We start from the raw sequence: 18,995 nt of genomic DNA on the forward strand, positions 1-18,995 counted from the left end.
TTCAATTGACCTGATATTGTATGGGATTAGGACACACACACCCTTGATTGGATATTGCTTCCAAATGCTATTAATGCTATTTTTCCATCGTTTATTTCTTCCTTTTCATCCGAGTGCATGAGGAACCCCTCGTGTTTCAACCTACCGGGTACTGTGATGCCTGGTTAGTCCACAGTTGTGGTTGAGTCCTTATGCTCTCTCAGCTACATCATTGTGTGCCACAAGAGCTGAAGTTCACGCTAGTTCACCTTGTGCACTCACCGTGTGGCACCCTGTTTTTAACTGTTTTTATCTGGTTCATGCTCACCACGTAATTCCGAGGGTCAGGGTGTGCAAGGAATATGAGAGAATACACAGACACATGACCGTAATATTCTTACCGATGTGATGTGTGCTCTTTCCGCAGGTAGTTCTAGTACTACCAGGTATCTGACTAATTAGTTGTATGGTTGATGTGAGTGTGCAGCCACAACACCATTTGAGTTTTTAGTTGTAGATAGTATATCCCCTTGTTTGGTCCCGCAGACTACTCATTTGGCGAGAAATATGTTGACCTATAACATATAGGAGCACCATAATCTGAGACATAACCTCAGCCTAGCGCCTTATATCTTGATTTTACTTGAGGTATGAGAACCTTGATTAAAGTTGTTGTTGTAGGTACTCCCAACCCTATTTTAGATTCACTTGAAACACAGATTAATCTACACACACAAGAACCCTCAGCCCCACTTCACCAAACGGCTGTTGGAAAAAGATCTCCGCTAAAGTACTATAGGGAGTCCCGTTGGGTATTGCACTGCCAGCCCGACGAGGAACAGCCCGATGATGAAGCATTAACACCCGACAGGGTGTGTGAGGGCATTATAATCCAATGAAATGGATTCACAACTTTGAACCACTCAGGTCAGGTTGGTATATATTCCCTTTATCTGACTCTCAATTCAGAGGAACAGCATAATTTTTTTGTCTAGAAATCACAGGGTCAATGACCCTATCCCACCCTGCTTGATTAAGTACCACATGGTGGTAGTGTTGTCCGCGCACACCTTTCAACGCCAAGTGGAACAAGGACAGGTGGTCCTCTAATAGGTGTTGCATGGATGGTAGCATGGGAGGCGAGGTTTGGAGGAATGGAAGAGGGCAACCCGACCAAATGGTCTGTATCACCCACTCATCTGAAGTGACAGCCTGCCACTCTAGAAGAAGAAAGTGCATGACCCTGCTTCCTACCGGATAGAGATGTGTCTCCGAGGGCACAATAAAGAGGTTTAGGGGCACAGCAGCAGGTGGGGTGGAGGAGTAGGCTGCACAGTGGCCCTGGTTTCCATGAGATTTGTGGGAAACTAGAAAGTGGCCAATAAAAGGCTGGGAAGCTTGCTGGCCCTGTGGCTATGGCTTGCACTGTGAACAACAGGTACCCCACTACCGTAGTAACAAAGGGTGAAAGGAAGCATGCGGTTGGCCCAAAGATCGGTTGTGACTCTGCGATCTCTAAAGCCCTCCAGCCTTGTCGCTTAACAAGCAAGAGCCATCAAAGGGCATGTCCATGAGGCTTGCTTGGACATCCCTCGAAAAAAAAAACTGGCAGAAAATCAACATGGCGCTTAAGTGCTACTGTGGAGACATTACTCTGCCTAGTGTGTCCATGGTGTCCAACCCGCACCTGATGGTGAACTTCTCTGTCCCAGATATCAAGCATTGCTTGTGTAAGGATCACACAAATATTCTACGGAACGAAGGGCAGCATCCTGCACTACCAAACCCCACAAGACATGGAAGTAACATCCTAAAAGACATGCTGTGTTCACTAACCACGAGGCCAGACCGGTGGAGAAGATACTCTTCCCAAAAGCCTCCAACCTCTTGGATGCCCAGCCTGGGAGGGGGAGGCGGGGGTGGGGAGTAGTAGGGAATATTTGGGTTAAGTGAGGTACATAGATGCTGGTATTTGACTGGAACCCCTGAAGAGCGTTCGGACCTTGCCCAGAGTAGAACATCTGTAATGAGCAGGGGCTCAGCACTTGTGTGCCCTGCCTGAAGCACTCCCGGTTAAAACATTAGTTTTAACTTCTACTGATGGAAGCTGGAGATCAAGGACCTCAGCTGCCCTCCTCATCACCATCGCAAAGGTTGCACTCTCCTCAGTGGCTGGGCCAGATACAGAGACTAGCCCAGTATCTGGGGAGGGCTCTGGTCCTCCAAAGTAAGGAACTTGCGGTTAGAAGTCTCCCAGAAACAGATATCCTCAACAACACTGTAGAGGATTTAGAGTAAAGGAATAAAAAAAAAATTCCATGAGAAAATACAAACGAGCTGCTCTTTTCAGGACCGCACATTCTTCTTAAATAGCAAATGCAGGGTAAACGTCATCCTGGGGGCAATCTTTCTTGGAAAGAACCACCAACTGGAATAGGAGACCGAATACTAGTGAGCGGCTACGTTACTTAACAGCACTGACTTTTTTGTTATCCTATGATATTGGCGCAAAAATAACGAGCTCTGAGCTTCAGAAAGCCTCTAAAACATCTTGAAATGTAGAAGGCTGTAAGAATATGGAGTGAGCCTCATATGCAGGTTTAATATTCCTAAAGTAATACATCGATGCAAAAATGACGTTTATTGGAGCACCAATTGAACGGAAATAAAAGGATACGTTGTTGTGCACCTTAATGACAAAAGAGATCTCCAACATCAATCTAAAGGACAACTACTGTCAGTTAATATGATTGGCAACAACCGCTCTAGATAATAGTATTGGAAAACTAAATTGGCAAACTATTTTTTTACTCGATCTAGACAGCATGGCAATCATAACAGATTGTATAAACAGATGCTATTATAAATAACAAAAGCAGTAAAACAAGCGCAAGTCATGCTTTACCTGCTTGCCAAATTGCCTTGATAAATAAAAATCAACATGAAAACTCTGCTGTGTTCTGAAACTGCAGAAAAAGCATGTGAGTACAGGTCCAACATGCAAGTTAAGACTGGCAAACAGATCATGCGGATATTAACACCGTTTAGTAGTCTCCACTGCACAATCTACCTGTGAAAATTTCTTCTTCATTTCATCAAAGATACTTTGTCTGCAACTCCAAAACATGCCCTATAAGACAGATACAACAAAGGAAACAACTCATATGCAAATAAATGATAACACTCGTTTATAACGTAAATATCAAGACGATAAGGACAGTAGATACTACAAGAAAAGGAAAGATAAGACGCTTTGACGATGTATTATATGCATGCATGGAGTAGCTACAGAGTAACGACCGCGTTGTAATGGAATGCAATCTAAAGCATGCGATGTAAACGTTGTTTCCCCCCTCTGCTAGACCCCCGTGAATAATTTTCTCCGAGGTCTTCATTTGAAGAAGTGTATATGTTTTCTTGAGGGGTGGGCTTCTGCTGGTCAGAATTAGCAAACCGGAATCTTGTAACATTTCAGGGAACATTTTTTGCTAGAACTAAAACTTGAACTGTATGTGCATTTCAGACTTTTCTTATCCCATGAGCTAGATGAACAAGTTAGCAGCCCGTTTACAACATTTGTTGTTAGAAGATTATTCGCTTTTGAGTTTGACAACTATGGGAACAGTGGTTGTTTCTATGGTACACTGGGATCCTAGTACAAACATGCCAATGAGCCATCAATACTACTCTCTTAAATTACCAGAGCATTAATATGTCCCATTAAGAATACACAGTGTAAACATTGGAATTACTATGCAAGCAATCATGATTTGCTATTGCTGCCTCAGGAATCATCAATAACGTAAGCCATGAACTACTTGGGCACACTGGTAAATCTAGGTTACAGATAAATCCAATATGGCTCATTAAGAAAATAAAGCTATGCACGACATTCACTTTAAAACCCTTAAAAAAAATGTAAAAACTTTCCGTGAAAGTCCAGAGGTTTTATGGTGAATGGGCTGCTTGTTCTGGATGTTCGGAGCATTTTAGTCTATAAGCAAGTCACACTCCCTTTATGCTTCACCTCCTACCCCTAACAACCTGGCTACCCAGGCACAAATGGATATAGAATGGACTGACGACAGAGGTAAGGAAAGAAGTAATCATGTCCCAGACATAGGGGTGTGGGGAAAAGCCCCACTTAGAGGTTTCAAAAGTGTTCAGCAACGCTCAATCTGAGATTTCAGTGAAGATAAATATTATTGGCACCGACATGTGTACAGCAAATTCACTAGACTGGAACTAGGTGCAGAAGAGGAGAGATTCCGTTCTTCCCTTGGAGGCCAGGGGGCAGAGACATAAAGGACATCAAGAAGGAGGTGAAGGGGAGATGAAAACATCCAAAAGGTAATGCCACTGATGTAGTCCTATTTACCTGGGTTAGATTATAAGTTTTAACCAGAGATGTGTGATATTTTTAGACACTTTTACTAACTTAAATCCCACATTTTTAGCACAGAGTGTGCCATAATCATAAGAGAGGGAAAAACAAGAAAGCAATGAGTGGAATGCTTGAAATATTCTTCGCTATTCATCGTACAAACACTATCCCTTTTCGTTGAAATAGCACTCACAACATATAGCATATTTCCCATGGCAAAACTCTTTTATTCAAAAGACCAGCTGTCATGGCAAAACTCTTGTATTCAAAAGACCAGCTGTTTGCAAAGAGGATGTTGAGCTATTCGCGGGAATGGACTAGATTTGAAAAAATATCCTGCCAGTGAACTGAAACAACTGACACGTGTAGTGGGCACTCCTGCCCTAGTCGACATTATGTACTTCTCATGTTTGAGGCTAAAATTGGATGAATCGTGCAACAACCTTCTTTAATACATCTAATAACTGCTAGTCGGGTCGCTAGAAGGTGCACAAGCTAGTTGGCCGCACTTGTGTGAGGCTCTTTCAGCTCAGGAAGTATAAACACCAATATCCTGCCCATATACCGATGGCCAGAAGAAATAACGGTATATATCATCATCTGAAGTCTGTCGGCACTGCATGACGCCAGAAGAATCCACAGAAACATGCTATCCAGTGCAGAAAACCAGACGGCAATTGGCCTTGGGCGAGTCTCAAGATGGCGGTCGTAGCCTATTGTGGTGTCTTCACAAAAGAATAAATGCGCAGGAGCATATATGTTGAGCTAAGGAGATACTTTAATTAAACCTCAGCCACGGGAGAAAATCATCAACTGACAGCTGGAACTCTCATGTATTCCAGAATACAAGCATGAGAGGTTCCAGCACATTAAAGGCACAAGCACAAATATACATAAGCAATATCACACATCTCCCTCCCAAAGAAAAGTAAAAACAACAAGTTATAACAGCGATAAAGTTTCAAATACATAAAAATGAAGAGAACAAATCTATAATGAATAATCTCTTAAATAAGAGGGGAGTCTATGTACTCTTTGACATCTAGGAGAAGAAGAAGACACATTTAAACTATCAGCAAAATTAGAAGTTGAAAGATGAAAACCTTGTCTTCCATATGAGAAATCACGCACAGGAATTCTTTTTTTTTTTTTTAATTTTTAAAACCTTTATTTATAAAAGAGCACACAGCTATTCAGCCCAACATCCCGGAGGCAGGGCAGCATATAATCAGAAGGAGAAAAGTGCAAGATAATTCACAGCAGGACTATGCAGGTTGTTTTTACGTTTTTTTACAAAAGAAAGAGAACTAACCAAGTAGGAAAGCCAAGAGGCTCATAGGAGTGGCAATGGAGCAGCAGAGACGGTAAGGAGTCGGCAAAAGGCGGAGAAGGACAGGTGGAGTATCGAAAAGCAGGATGAATAATAGGATGGAAACGGGGGGGGGGAGGGAAAGCAGGAGAAGTACAAACAGCATAGAGAAGTTGGTGTCACAGGTTACGGTGATTAGTGTTCATCCAGATGGACAGGTTCCGGTGGCAGGCACACATCGCCTCTGTACGCATTCCATGCCCCCCACACCTTATTCCATGTCTGAGGCCTCCCCCTGGCGGCATAGACCGTCTTTTCTCGGAACATACACCAATCCATGTTGGCTTTCCATTGTACTACTAGTGGGGCTGTAGCAGCACCCCACTTCTGAGCAATATCACGCTTAGCAATCATGTTGTCCAATGTCACCCAACGGGTCTGCGCAGTGTTATGGTCAGTCGGTTCCCAGACATTAAGGAGACACCTCCTCGCCTCCGCAGCCAACACCACACCAGTCACCTCTCCCATAATACGGTGCACTCTCGCCCAGTATGGGGCAATGACGGGGCATTCCCACAGAATATGTAGAAAGGTGGCAAGGGCACCACAACCTCGACGACAGTGGCCATCGGGCGAGAACCCCATATGCAAAAGCCGAGGGCCGGTGACATATACCCGATGAAGGATTTTGAATTGCACCAGTCGGAGGCGTGAGGAGATAGCGACCTCCTTAGGGGAGGACACCGCACTTTGCCAGTCCTCGTCGTCAAGTTCCAGGCCGTCCGTCGTTCATTGGTCTCGCAAGCCCAGGAGGAGATCAATTCGAACATTAGTCAATTTCTTATAGGACAGGGAAATAGCACTATCAGGCACATGGCCGTCCAGTATCCTGTCCTCCAAAGGGGAGCTTTCGGGAATCTCTCCCTCCATCGGCTTGGCAGAGAGCAACGCATGTCTCAGTTGAGCGTAGCGGAAAAACTCTGTATTACCCAAACGGAATTCGGCCTGTAGTTGAGGAAAGGACTTGACTTCGCCTTTGGTAACCATATCGTCTACCCTGGAGATGCCTATGAGATCCCATTTATCGAAGCCCTTGGTGTGCCACAGCCTGCCCAAGATATCAGAGTCGTATAGTGGGGTAAACCTAGTCAGTCTGCCCTGCCAACCTTGCGCTTTAGTGATCGTCCGCCAAACATGAACCGCCGCCTTGGTCGGGCCTGACAGGCGCCGATCAAAGGATCTAGAGTACAGGGCACGGTAGTAATTCCCACCGCGCAAGAGCCATCTGTCCATTGCATAGCCTGGGCTATCAATAGGGCCATAGAAGCCATGGTTGATGGCAGTGAGCTGAGAAGACCAGTAGTACCGACGTACATCTGGTAAGGCTATGCCTCCGTCATACCATGGTAATGTGAGCTTCTGGATAGCGACACGAGGTCGACCATCCCATATCAAGGCTCGTTGCAAACTCTCAATCTCCCGAAAATAGCGGGCCGGAACCGGGTCTTGGGTGTTCTGCAAGGCATAAAGGAACCTAGGCAAGGAAATCATTTTGAACAGGGCAGCCCGGCCCAGGAGAGAGAGCGGGAGCTTACGCCAGCTGTCCACGTCGCTCCGCAGCCGCTGGAGAGGGGGGAGCAGATTGTGGTCATAACGCGCCTTGGGACTGCCGGAAATGTATATCCCCAGGTACTTAAAGCCCTGTGCTGCCAGTTGGATATTGCAGCCTCTTGGAAGGCGCGGTGTGTCTCCCTTAAGGATATAAAGAGACGACTTGGTCCAGTTGATAACCAGGCCAGAGTAGCGTCCAAAAAGTCTAAGCACGTCGCATGCCACGATGAGCGATTTGCAGGGGGAGGTAAGGTAGAGGAGAATATCGTCTGCGTACAGAGAAACTCTATCTTCAAAGCCCGGAGCCCAGGTTATGCCATGTAGATCCGGGTGTGTGCGTAGCATGGCCGCAAGCGGCTCCAGAGCCAGGGCAAATGGGAGAGGTGACAGGGGGCAACCCTGCCTGGTACCACGGTGGAGGGCAAAGGGCGCCGACACGCGGCCGTTCACCGCGACATTAGCCAGCGGGCAAGCGTAGAGGAGTTTCACCCAGCTCACAAAGTTCGGTCCAAAACCTAGCTTCGCCAGCACCGCCCACAGATAGCTCCACTCAAGAGAGTCGAAAGCCATCGTGGCGTCAAGAGAGGCAAGCACCGCCGGTTCCTCAAGGGTATGGGCTCTGGCCATCACACCATGGAGTCGTCGCAAGTTAAGGGCAGTGTTACGGCGGGGAATGAACCCCGACTGGTCAGGGTGCACCAAGTCACCGATGACCCCTGCCAATCGGGTAGCAAGCAGTTTGGCTAGGATTTTGGGCTCCACATTAAGGAGAGAAATAGGGCGATAGGATCGGCACACGTCTCTCGGTTTACCCTCTTTGTGGATAACCACAATGGTGGCCAGTCTCTGATCCAAGGGGAGGAGGCCTTCGCTCAGTGCCTTCAGAAACATAGTCCGGAGGTGCGTGGATACCAAATCCGGTCGAATTTTGTATAACTCGACCGGAATACCATTGGGGCCAGTCGCTTTACCCGATCTTAGTGCACGGATCGCCAAGGCGATCTCGTCCGCGGATATGTCTCGATCTAAGTCGGCACGGTCCTCCTCAGAAAGACAGGGAAGGTCAATCGTCGAGAGGAACTCAGCTGAGTCCGTCTCGGAGCGGTCTGAGTTAGAAGTGTAGACACCCCGGAAATAATCAGCAAAGGACTCGGCAATAGCACTTGGGTCCGTGACGGCTACTCCGTCGTCACCCAGTATTTCAGGCACCACGCGACTGGCCATCTCACGCCTGTCTAACCAGGCCAGCAATTTCCCAGCTTTATCCCCAATGTCGTAGATACGACCTTGCTGTTCCTTGGCCAGGGTAAGAGCAGCATTCGTGGCGAGATCATGGTATTCCGTCTTTTTGAGGGAAAGGTCATGTAAAAGGGAGGGATCGGGCTCGGGTCCCAATTGGGACTCGAGGCGCAAAATCTCGTCCTCAATACATGCAAGGTCAGCATCCCGGACTCGCCTGGCCTCCGCAATAATAGCGAGGGCCTCACCCCTCAACACAGTCTTGAACGCCTCCCATAAGGTAATGGCCGAGCCAACCGAGCCCACATTCTCCGAAAAGTAGAGATCAATGGCCTTAGCAAGGAGCGCACGAGACATAAAGTTATGGAAATACCAGGGGTTGACCGCCACCGGTCGATCAGAGAGGACGATGTTAAAATCAAACGAGACCCACAACGGGGAGTGATCAGAGATACCCCGTGCCAAAAAACGGGCCTCAGACACGGCAGACGCATGCGCAGCCAAGGTAAAGACGTAGTCTATGCGGGAAAGACTACCATGGGCACTCGAAAGGAAGGAGCAGTGGCGGAGCGCGGGATGCAACAATCGCCAACTGTCCACCAACCCCAAGGAGGCAAGAAAGGAGGGCAGCCACAGTTGAGAGCTGCGGAGGTCTCTCGGCGGTTGGCGGTCTAGGGAACCAGAGCAGACTGAATTGAAATCACCCCCCACTACCAACAGACCACTGGGCAAGGACAAAATGGCGCCACCAAGATCCTGAAAAGTACTGGATTGTAGGCCCGGGGGAACATAAACCGAAAGCAGCGTAAGGGAACGCCCTTCCCATGTTCCCGCCACTGCAGCGTAGCGTCACCTTTCATCAATCACAGTGACGTCTATCTCAAGGGGAAGGGACGCACGCACCAGGATCCCCGCCCCCCGGGAGCCCGAGGAGAAACCAGAATGGGCCACCATCTTGTAGCCTTTACGATTAAGAGCTTTGCAAGAGTTTCCAATCAAATGCGTCTCCTGTAGAAGCACAACATCGGGCATATGTCTCTTAAGCAGCTGGATCACCACCCCTCTCTTGACACGGTCACCCAACCCATTAACATTCCAACTGATCACTTTTAATTTCCTACCCCCCATCGTCCCGCAACCCGTCCCACCCAACCCCAGCCAACCCAGCCATCAAGTGAAAAACAGCAGTATACACATTCCATTGCCTAAAGAAAGGAAGAAGAGAAAGAGAACGAACAAACAAATAAACTGGTTCAACTTCACCACCCACCCTGAACCCCTGCATCAGACTAAAAAGCCCCCCCAACCAGCAGTGTCCCTGTCGCCCCATAAACTACTCTACAAAAAGTCCCAGAGGAGTAAGGAATCTCCGCGAACACCTCCTGCCACCCTCCGTGTAACATCAGGAAAGTCAACAGAGTCACATAAAAACAATACCGATAGTCCCATGAAGCGGGTCACCATACGCCAACGTTACACAGTAGAGCCAAGTCTCATAGATCCGAGCCACCAGCTGCACCCACATCTTGTTCCTCTCGACCGTCCAGACGCGGCGACAAAGTGTCCAACCATTCACTAACATTCTCGGCGAAGTCAAAAAACAGGGCACGGCCCTCGTGTTCAACCCGAAGTTTGGCAGGGAACATCATGGAGTATTTATATCCCATGTCTCGCAATCGCCGTTTTACGCCCGCATAGCTCTGGCGTTGTCGCTGAACAGTCCTGGTAAAGTCTGGGTAGAAGTGTATTTCAGCGTTCTGGTACTGGAGCGGACCATGCCGTCTGGAAGCCTGCAGGACCGCATCACGGTCTCGAAAGTTGAGAAGCCGTGCCACGATGGGTCTAGGCGCCATGCCCGACTTTGGCTGGCCGCCCGGCACCCGGTGGGCACGCTCCACAGAGAAAAAGTTACTGAGGCCAGATGGTGACAAATGGGTCTTTATCAGGTCCTCCACAAAGAGGTCCGTCGCCGCTTCTTCCGATCCCTCCGGTACACCGACAATGCGGACGTTCTGCCGCCTGGCACGTCCCTCAAAGTCCTCCAGTCTCCTCGAGAATCGGTCCGCAGACATCCGCAGGTTCCGGACCTCGGTCTGCAGGTCCGAGACGTCGGCCGTTAGGCTGGAGGTCTTAATGTCCAGTGTTTTCACTGGATCATTAGTCTTGCCCAGGTCGGCTCTAATGAGAGTCAGGTCCACAGCCATAGTATCCACCTTGTGGGTTAAAACCTCATGCTGCTGTTGCATGTCAGCCCGAAAACTGGTAATGGCTCCCATGATGTCGCTCAGGGTAGGCTCAGAACCGCCAGGCGAGCCCGTAGATGGATGGCTCTTGGCAGAAGATCCCGTGGCAGGCGGCGACCTCGGCTGGACAGATCGCTCAATTTTGCTTTGTTGTGAGTGCGATTTTCCTCGGACGCCTTTGTTCGACGTCTTGTCTGGGTCCCCTCTGCCCGCCATGTTGGTACCGATGAGGACAAAGGGCTACACCAACCAGGTCCGAGCCCAGCGACCCAAGAAGAGAATCCGAGCTAGACAAGCAGACCAGGCCGATGAATAACGCACTATAGGCCTCAGCACTCCGCCAGTAGGGACAGCAGGCAGCCACTACGCATTCCAGTCGTGCGAAGTGACGGAGACCGGAGAGACAATGGCACAGCCCTGGCACGGAGTTCAACTCGACGTAGCTCAGCGTAGGAACCACCGATTCGAAGGCGGAAGGCAGCTCCCGCCTCAGCAGACCACCAGCAATAGGAATCCACCTGCGTGGATCAGGATTTCAGGCAGGATATATGAGGAGGATCGGAGGGTCCGCGGAGCTCCGAGCTTATGCGGCCATCTTGGTTGCCCGCGAAGCTCCTCCCTCCACGCACAGGAATTCTTGACTTAACCACAACCACTCTACTCCTATTCCAAATTCTTCCATCCTCTGTTTTGATAGCATTCTTGAATACTTTTACTACTGATTACATCATCCTTACTTTTCCTGCAAAGTGTTTGTCAAATAGCTCTTCATCAATTAAAGTAATGCGAGAACATGAATCAAATTTGAAGTTAATCATCACATTTCCTACTTTTACATCATGTTTTGGATGATCAGACACATCACTTTTTATTTCAAAGGTAATAGTTCTAACTTGTGGCTGTGACTGACTCCAACGTTGACTTGTCATCTCCGGTCTAAATACTTTTGTTCTACAATACTTTCCATAATGACCTTTCTTACCACAAACATTGCATGAAATTCTTAAAGCTGGACAAATTGGAGAGTTAGCTAAATGACCCATTTGTCCACATCTAAAACATGTAAATGTGTTACTCTGCCCCATAAAATTGTTTTGAGTCATCAAATTTGACCCCAAATTTTCTTTTCCTGAATCACTTTGTGTTTCATTTTTCTCATGCTTCTTCACTTGACAAACAACTGCTTCAACTTTTGTTTCATCTTTCTTTTCAACTATGGATCCTTTCTCTTTTTCTTTTTATAATTCTCCGACACACTTCGTCATATGTTCGACCTGTTTTGCTATAGCCAAAACCTCTTCAAGTGGTGGTTCGTCTTTTAGCCAAAGTTCCTTTCTTATTTCATCATGAGCACACCTAAGTACGAATTGATCTCTAATCCTTTCATCAAGAGTCAATCCAAAGTTACAAGAGGACGCTAACTTTCTTAGTGATGACACATATTCTTCCACAGTCTCATCATTTTGGCTTAAGAGAACAGAAAAGGGATAACGCTCCATAATAGTACTGACTCTTGGGAGATAATGTTTGTCTAGTTGAGCAATTGCAATTTCATATTCATTTAGATTACGTTGCTCTCCAGGAGATAAATCAGGAAGATGTTCTAGCACATCCTGTCCTTCCCCTCCTAAACAATGAAGAAGAAGAGCAAGCTTCCTTTCGGCACTCAAATTAGTTCCGCATACCCTCGCATAGTTGGCATAAATCTTTTTCCATTTTTTCCATTTTATGTTTGGTTCTCCTGGAGTATTCAAAAAGAAAGCAGGCTGGGTTACATTCTGCATTTAGTTTTATTTATTTTTAACTTCCTTTAAAATATTTTATTCTTCTTCCTTTAATAATAAAAGTTTAATTTTGTACAATAAATTCTCTTAACTCTTTTCCTTGTTTATTACAAAGAATAAATCTTTTCCTTTTTGTTATATTAAATAAAGATTGAAATTTTATCCAATTCTGTAGAGTAGAAGGTATTATTCCCTTTGTTTTATTGTGATGTAATTTCTTCTTTATTTTCGTTTATGATGAAAATTGGAATGTTCAGATTGAGCAGAAGAATCTCCAAGAATTCTATGGCAGGACCGGAGGCTTCGGATTATGCCTTACTTTCTTCACTTTATTTCTCAGAGCAGCAAGAAAAACATGTAAAAAACTACTTTTCCCATGAACATCAGGGAAAAAACAGGAAACTGAACAGTAAGTCCTTTCTCAGTCTCTATGCACCGGCAGCCACCATCATGCCTTGCAACCACTTCCTCTTCCTCTTTCTTCGCTGCTCAGCAGCAAGTTAAGTGGTTTTTTCTCTCTTCTCCTGGGTTTTTGTGGGATTCTGTGGGCAACGCGTTGTTTGTGGTTAGGCGCTGGTTTTGCGACCCCTACAGGTCCCCTTTGGCATCGCGGGACGCTCCTGCGCTCCTTACGCGATTTGCATCCCCAGTGGAGTGCGGTGCGCTAGGAGCGCCGCTAGGGGCAGCGCTTTCTCTGCGTCAAGCGCGCTTTAGTTCGCGTTTCTCTGCAGCTTTAGCGCTGTCCCTTGCTACCCAGTGCTGACACCCTCCGGGGTCGAAATTAGGTTTCCCTTCAATTCTGACGCCCCGAGTGGGTTGTATTTGGTTTATTGAACACCCTCACCGGGTCGTAATTGGCGCTGGTGCGCAGCGCTTGGGAACGCTTGCTGGGTAGCGCCCTAGGAAGTAGAGGGCTGTGCGTTCCCTGGGCTAGTCCCGTAATTTGTGCCTTTGGGCCGCCACATCCTCTGGGTTGCCCAGATCCATATTCTGCCCTTAGGGGCCTTGTTATTGGCTGCGCTGTACCTCTCTCCTGTGGAGCCTAAATTAACTCATCATGCAGGGAGAGTCAGGCCGGTACCATGAGGAAGACCCTCTCTCTTATGCCGCCTGGGACGTTCAAGCTGCTTTGTATCAACCACAAAGCAATACATGGAATGGAACTACCCTTCATCAGGAATAAAATCCCCAAACACATTTAACAAAGGAGCCTCCTCTCTAAAGGAGCATCTCACCTCAAACTCCCACCATACAAGAAAAAAAACATGGGTGGCACATCCTTCTCTGTTCAAGCAGCCAAACTATGGAACTCTTTACCCCTCAACATAAGGTCCACCGACAACCACCTTATCTTCAGAAAACTACTCAAGATTTGGTTCTTTCCCACATATGCACCATACGCAAACAGAAATTTACAGCATATCCCTCTGTATACAAGCATTTTATTCACTATAGATATGTACCTATCTTTGTGTATTACTTTGTAAAAACAATTCAGTCTGTCCAAGCGACATCAAGGACTAAGCAAGCAAGAGTGAGCTGCCTGGAGCGCCGATCCACGTGAGGCTGGCTATTGATTTGCCTCATCAAGGGGGCGGGATATTTCTTTTAACCAATCGCAGGACAAGGGAGGCGGTACAACTCCTAAGCCCCTCATAGCTTGTCAATCACTATGAAGTAGCTCAATAAATGTTGTTTGTTCTAAAGTTCGTACTCTTTGGGAGGAGTTTTGTGCAAATTATGGACGATCTTTTGTACGAACGGTTAGTAAGTGCCTTGGATATTCGCTCTAAGTCCCGAAGTAGGCAAATCATTGCGATCGTGCCAAGAAAGAAACCCTTGCATTTATTTTGTTCAGGATCCCAACCGGGGGGGGGGGGGGGGGCACTAGGATGGTTCAAGCAGCCCGGTCAGGACGTGGCTACAGCTCAATAAAACAAGCTGGTGGCAAAGCTGGCGGCGTTGTGTGGAAAACATAGTGCATCCCAGCTAATTAAGGCTAGTGCGTGACGCCGCGAGTGCTAGATCCAATCCTGATAGGCGGGGCTAAAAGGAGACAAGGCGGCAACAAGGAGGGACTAAGAAGCCTCCTTTTCAATGGTGAGCCTACGTTTTGCACGCAGGATGACGCCAGCGAAGGAGAAAGATGGGCGGGGCTTTAACTCTGCCTCCGAGAGCTTCAAAATCTGAATTGTTTCCAAGAAGCTCTCGATGCAGAGAGCAGCGCATGCGCTGCTTTCCACATGTGACCTAAAAAATGGCTTGGAGAACAAGTGGACTACAAAATTTGTAATTTCCTAAAATACATCCTTTGTTTCTATTAAGCCGTCCAAATAGGGTCAGGCTACACAATGCATTTAGTTGAGGTTTTGGGCATGGTTGAATAAAGATAAAGTTTAAGAAAAAAAAGACTGATAAAAAGGACAGTTTATACTCACTGTAAGTAGTCTTACTTAAAATCCTTAATGACAAACAATCTTTAATGTTATTAAGGAGTGTAAGACTGGACTGTTTCTACATGGTCAGCCCCATACTTTTTGCCTTCATCCTCCGATCTTCTAAACCTGTTTTTGTTGGCTTTCAGGACTCTGTGCACTTTACCCCTGATAACTAATGTTATAGTGCTTGTGCGTTCTCCTCTAAACATGGCAAAATTGGCTTATTCCCAATTGACATATTTAATTTGCCTGCAAGTCCCTGTATGCCCAGGGCCTGTAAATGAAATACTACTAATGAGCATGCAGCACTCAATCCGCCACTCACTTAAGTAGGCTTTAAAAACTAGTCTCAACCCTGCCAAAACAGCTTTTGTTTGCAGTTTTAAACTGCCATGTCAACATGTTCAAATAAAACCTTTGCAGGCCTGGACATTCCTTTTAAATACATGCAAGTCACCCCTAGGTTAGGCCCCGAACAACCCAGAGGGCAGGGTGCAGTGTATATAAAAAGGTGGGCATGTACTTTTAAGTTTTGCATATCCTGGTAGTAAAAAACTCCTAGATTTGTTTTTTACTACTGCAAGGCTTACCACTCCCTTAAGATAACACCGGAGTTACCTTATTACAATTAATAAGCTGTAACTTCCAATTGGGAGCAGGTAGGTAAATAAGAGTTTGGTCTCTACGGAATCATAAGTCCTCTTTAAAGAAAAAAATGGATTGTTAGTCACAATTCTGAAAATACCACTTTTCGAAAGTTAGACCTGACCCAACAGTTTGGGCTGAAATGGCATGGTGAGAAAAACAATTATTGATATAGGCCCAGATCTCTGTACTGTGGGTGAATGTTTGTTCAGCATTCCATCCATCAATTGTTCTTTTTGCATTTGTCGCCCTAATTGAGACGGAGATGCCCAGGTGTGGGTACTGTACTCTCAATGCCACTGGAGTTAAGCTAGCCTGGCTGATGCAGTTTCTGGTCAGGGGAGGACCAGGCCTGGCAGTTCCAATGGGGATTAGGGTCAAGAGTGATTTGCATATGGCTGGGTCCAAACTGGAATGGCATGGTGAGCAACAAAATTATGAATTTAGGCCCAGATCCATGTACTGGAGGTGAATGCTCGACATTGTTCAGCATTCCATCCATCATTTGTTCTTTTTACACTTTTAGAAATTTGCCTTTTTCTTGTCCTAACCATTTAGTGCTTGCAGTCTGATTCTGGGTTACATGACTAGGTATAGCTGGCAGTTGGTCTTTGTGTACTGCTCCCAGACAATCAGACAAAGGGAAGATAGTTGTTGGCAGGATGGGCACGGAGTTAACAAGGGGAAGCAGCTGTCACTTACCTCACTTGCACATAGCAAAGGTTCTGCCTGAGCACTTCCACAAAGGGTTTGACAATGGTCTATTGTGACACCAGACAAAGTGGGGTCAGGACGGGGAGAAAGGAGATGTCTCTACTTCAAAGTGGGCACTAGGAAAAAATGTTGTACCTCAAACCCCAAAGCTTCAGCACACCTCCAAACATGTGGATTCAGTCAGGAAGAAGCACTGCTGTGCTGCTGAAAAGACCGCTACTCTTAGGGACTGTGCACTGATCTGCTGCCCTCTTGCCAGGGTGAGAAGGACTAGACCAGCATCTGTAGAACCAAGAATTATGTCAAGAGCTAATTGGCAGGCCTCCTCAACAAATGTGTTAGGGACAGAACAGGCTTCAAACAACCGAACACTCAGCACAGGCTCTGCCAATTGCGAGTCCTGCCCTCCTAAAGTGGTGCCACCCCAGTCATGGACCCTTGGAAGCGGGCCTGAAAGTGCCCGGTCAGCCCATCTGTGGATTCAGCAGAACCTACGAATCTCTACAACGGCATGGCGCATTACCTCTGCTGCTCGACGCAACGTCTTCAGAACCAGTGCACCAACTTTGGAACGGACGCATCGCCTCTGCTGTGGACTTCCCAGATGCAAGGACTCTGCATCACAGCTCATCGGAACTGCCGCTGTATGACATCTTCAAGCAAGGACATCACCTTGCCCAATGCAGCCCATAGGAACCACTGCTGCGTGACATCTCCACGCACGGACATTGCATTGAACTTTGCAGCTATTCAGAACCTCTACTGTGCAACACATCTCCTCACCCAGACATCACATCGCCGCTGATACACGACCGGAATTCAGCATCTCTTCGCAACACGGATTACGGTGCTGTGTCTAGCAGGCCTAAATGAGTCCATGTAGCTGGCCCATGCTCCATCGCAGAAGGCCTGAACTTGTGACTTTACCCCGGTCCGGCCAAATAACTACAGTTAGTGCTTTATGCTTTTTGGGGTCTATTTTCAATTAAATATAGAAAATTACATAATTCTGGTTTTACAGATTGGATTTTTGTAGTTTTGGTCTTGTTTTAGTTCATACAATTTAGTCTATTTTTCTAAATTGGTGTGGGGGTTTTCTTGCGTTTTGTTTCACTTTATTACTGTTTGAAGTGCTGCATAAATACTTTACCCCCTCAACCAGTAACCCAATTTCTTATGAGTTTCTCAGTTGAAAAAGGTAGGACATAATATACTTGAATTATAAGCCCCTCTAGGGTGAGCCCTAATGGAAATTCAAAGGACAGGTGATAGAAGGAAGAATATTCTTCCCAGGCAAAAGTATATTACACAGATTTAGTTTCATTTTTTTGGCTGAATTCCAGTAAAGGCGACAATGCAACTATGAAAGGAATTGACTGCTGCTGCCTTGGTCTTGATATTGGCAGAGGACTAGATGACTAAAATCACACTTTTCAAAAGCCTAACTACAACAGTTTAATGCTCTTTTTAATGAATAAGCTGTAGAAAACCATTATATAACAATGGAGTAACTCAATGGGCCATATGACCTGGGTGCAAAGTGATACAGAAAAATGTGTCCTATCGGGTAATTCAAAGATTTGGCCATTAAATTGGCCTAACCTGACCCTATAACAGTAATCATAAACCCCTGATACAAAAGATAAGGGGAAAGTACCTTTCCTGAATAAAGAGAGAGTCGGTTAACATTACAACACACAAAACCACAAAATAATTGGAAAAATTGATCAAGGGTTTAGGACTACTGTTATAGGGTCAGGATAGGCCAACTGAATTACCATATCTTTAGATTACCAGTTAGAATCAATTTGTCTGTAAGATGCAGAATAGGCACGCCATCAATGAAAACAGACCACTTCCTTGGCCCTTGGGGTACTGTTGTCAGACGGTCTTTTGGATAACCATTTTTGGTGTGTTGTCAAGGCGTTCAGAGTTCTCCTCTCATTTTTGGTATACATGTAGTTCAAGAATAACCTTGGAGGTCTTGTACAATCGAATACTAGAGCTAAAGGTTTTATGTAAGGATAGAAACTTTCCTTGTTCCGGTCATATTTAGAATTAATACACCATCTTCAGCGGAGTTTAAGAGTTGCATGTGATTTGAAAGGCCTATGAATGTATATAAAATATTTTAAACAAGCATTGGCATAGCCCATAGGTCTCGCCTTTGGGACCTTCAAAGTATTTATTTATGGAGCACAATATCCTTGGTGCACAACAACTGTTGCATGGCTAAACACTTATAAGATCGCAAAGGCGAGACCTATTGGCTATGCCAATGATTGTTTTCAGATATGCCCTAAATAAAAAGAAGTAGTAGAGGGAGTTTCGGTAGAGCCAGGCCTGATATTAAAATCCCCAAACGTAAAGAGGGAAGAATGACTGATGGCCATAGCTGTAATGAATTCTAAAAATGCTTTAGCAAGCTAGAGATAAAAGAGGAGGGGAATGATAGCCCAGTACCCCATTAATGACTCTTGTGTCAGGTACAGTGATCGAGAAGCCTAGTAGTTTAGCATCAGGAAAGTCAGCAAGTGTGACTGGACGCACCAGACCCATCTCTTGAAACAGAATGGCCAGACTGCCTCCAATACGATCTGGTTGGGAACAACGTAGAATCTTCAAACCTGAGGGCCAAGCTGCAGATAA

General features: G+C 46.2%; 1 protein-coding gene across 4 annotated transcripts in view; it reads right to left on the reverse strand.

The window, feature by feature from the left end:
* Window positions 1-18,995, reverse strand: part of USP47 (ubiquitin specific peptidase 47) — a 1,494,847-nt gene that overhangs the window by 1,436,891 nt on the left and 38,961 nt on the right. For 2 of the 4 annotated variants that reach the window (XM_086955945.1, XM_086955946.1), the window contains exon 2: window positions 3,050-3,109. The exons of the other annotated variants lie outside the window; for them this stretch is intronic. In XM_086955945.1, the coding sequence (XP_086812071.1) occupies window positions 3,050-3,109 (60 nt within the window). The remainder of the gene's footprint in view (window positions 1-3,049; window positions 3,110-18,995) is intronic. 4 annotated transcript variants of the gene reach the window in all.

Source organism: Lissotriton vulgaris, chromosome 2_1, assembly GCF_964263255.1.
Source record: "Lissotriton vulgaris chromosome 2_1, aLisVul1.2, whole genome shotgun sequence".
Classification (NCBI taxonomy): domain Eukaryota; kingdom Metazoa; phylum Chordata; class Amphibia; order Caudata; family Salamandridae; genus Lissotriton; species Lissotriton vulgaris.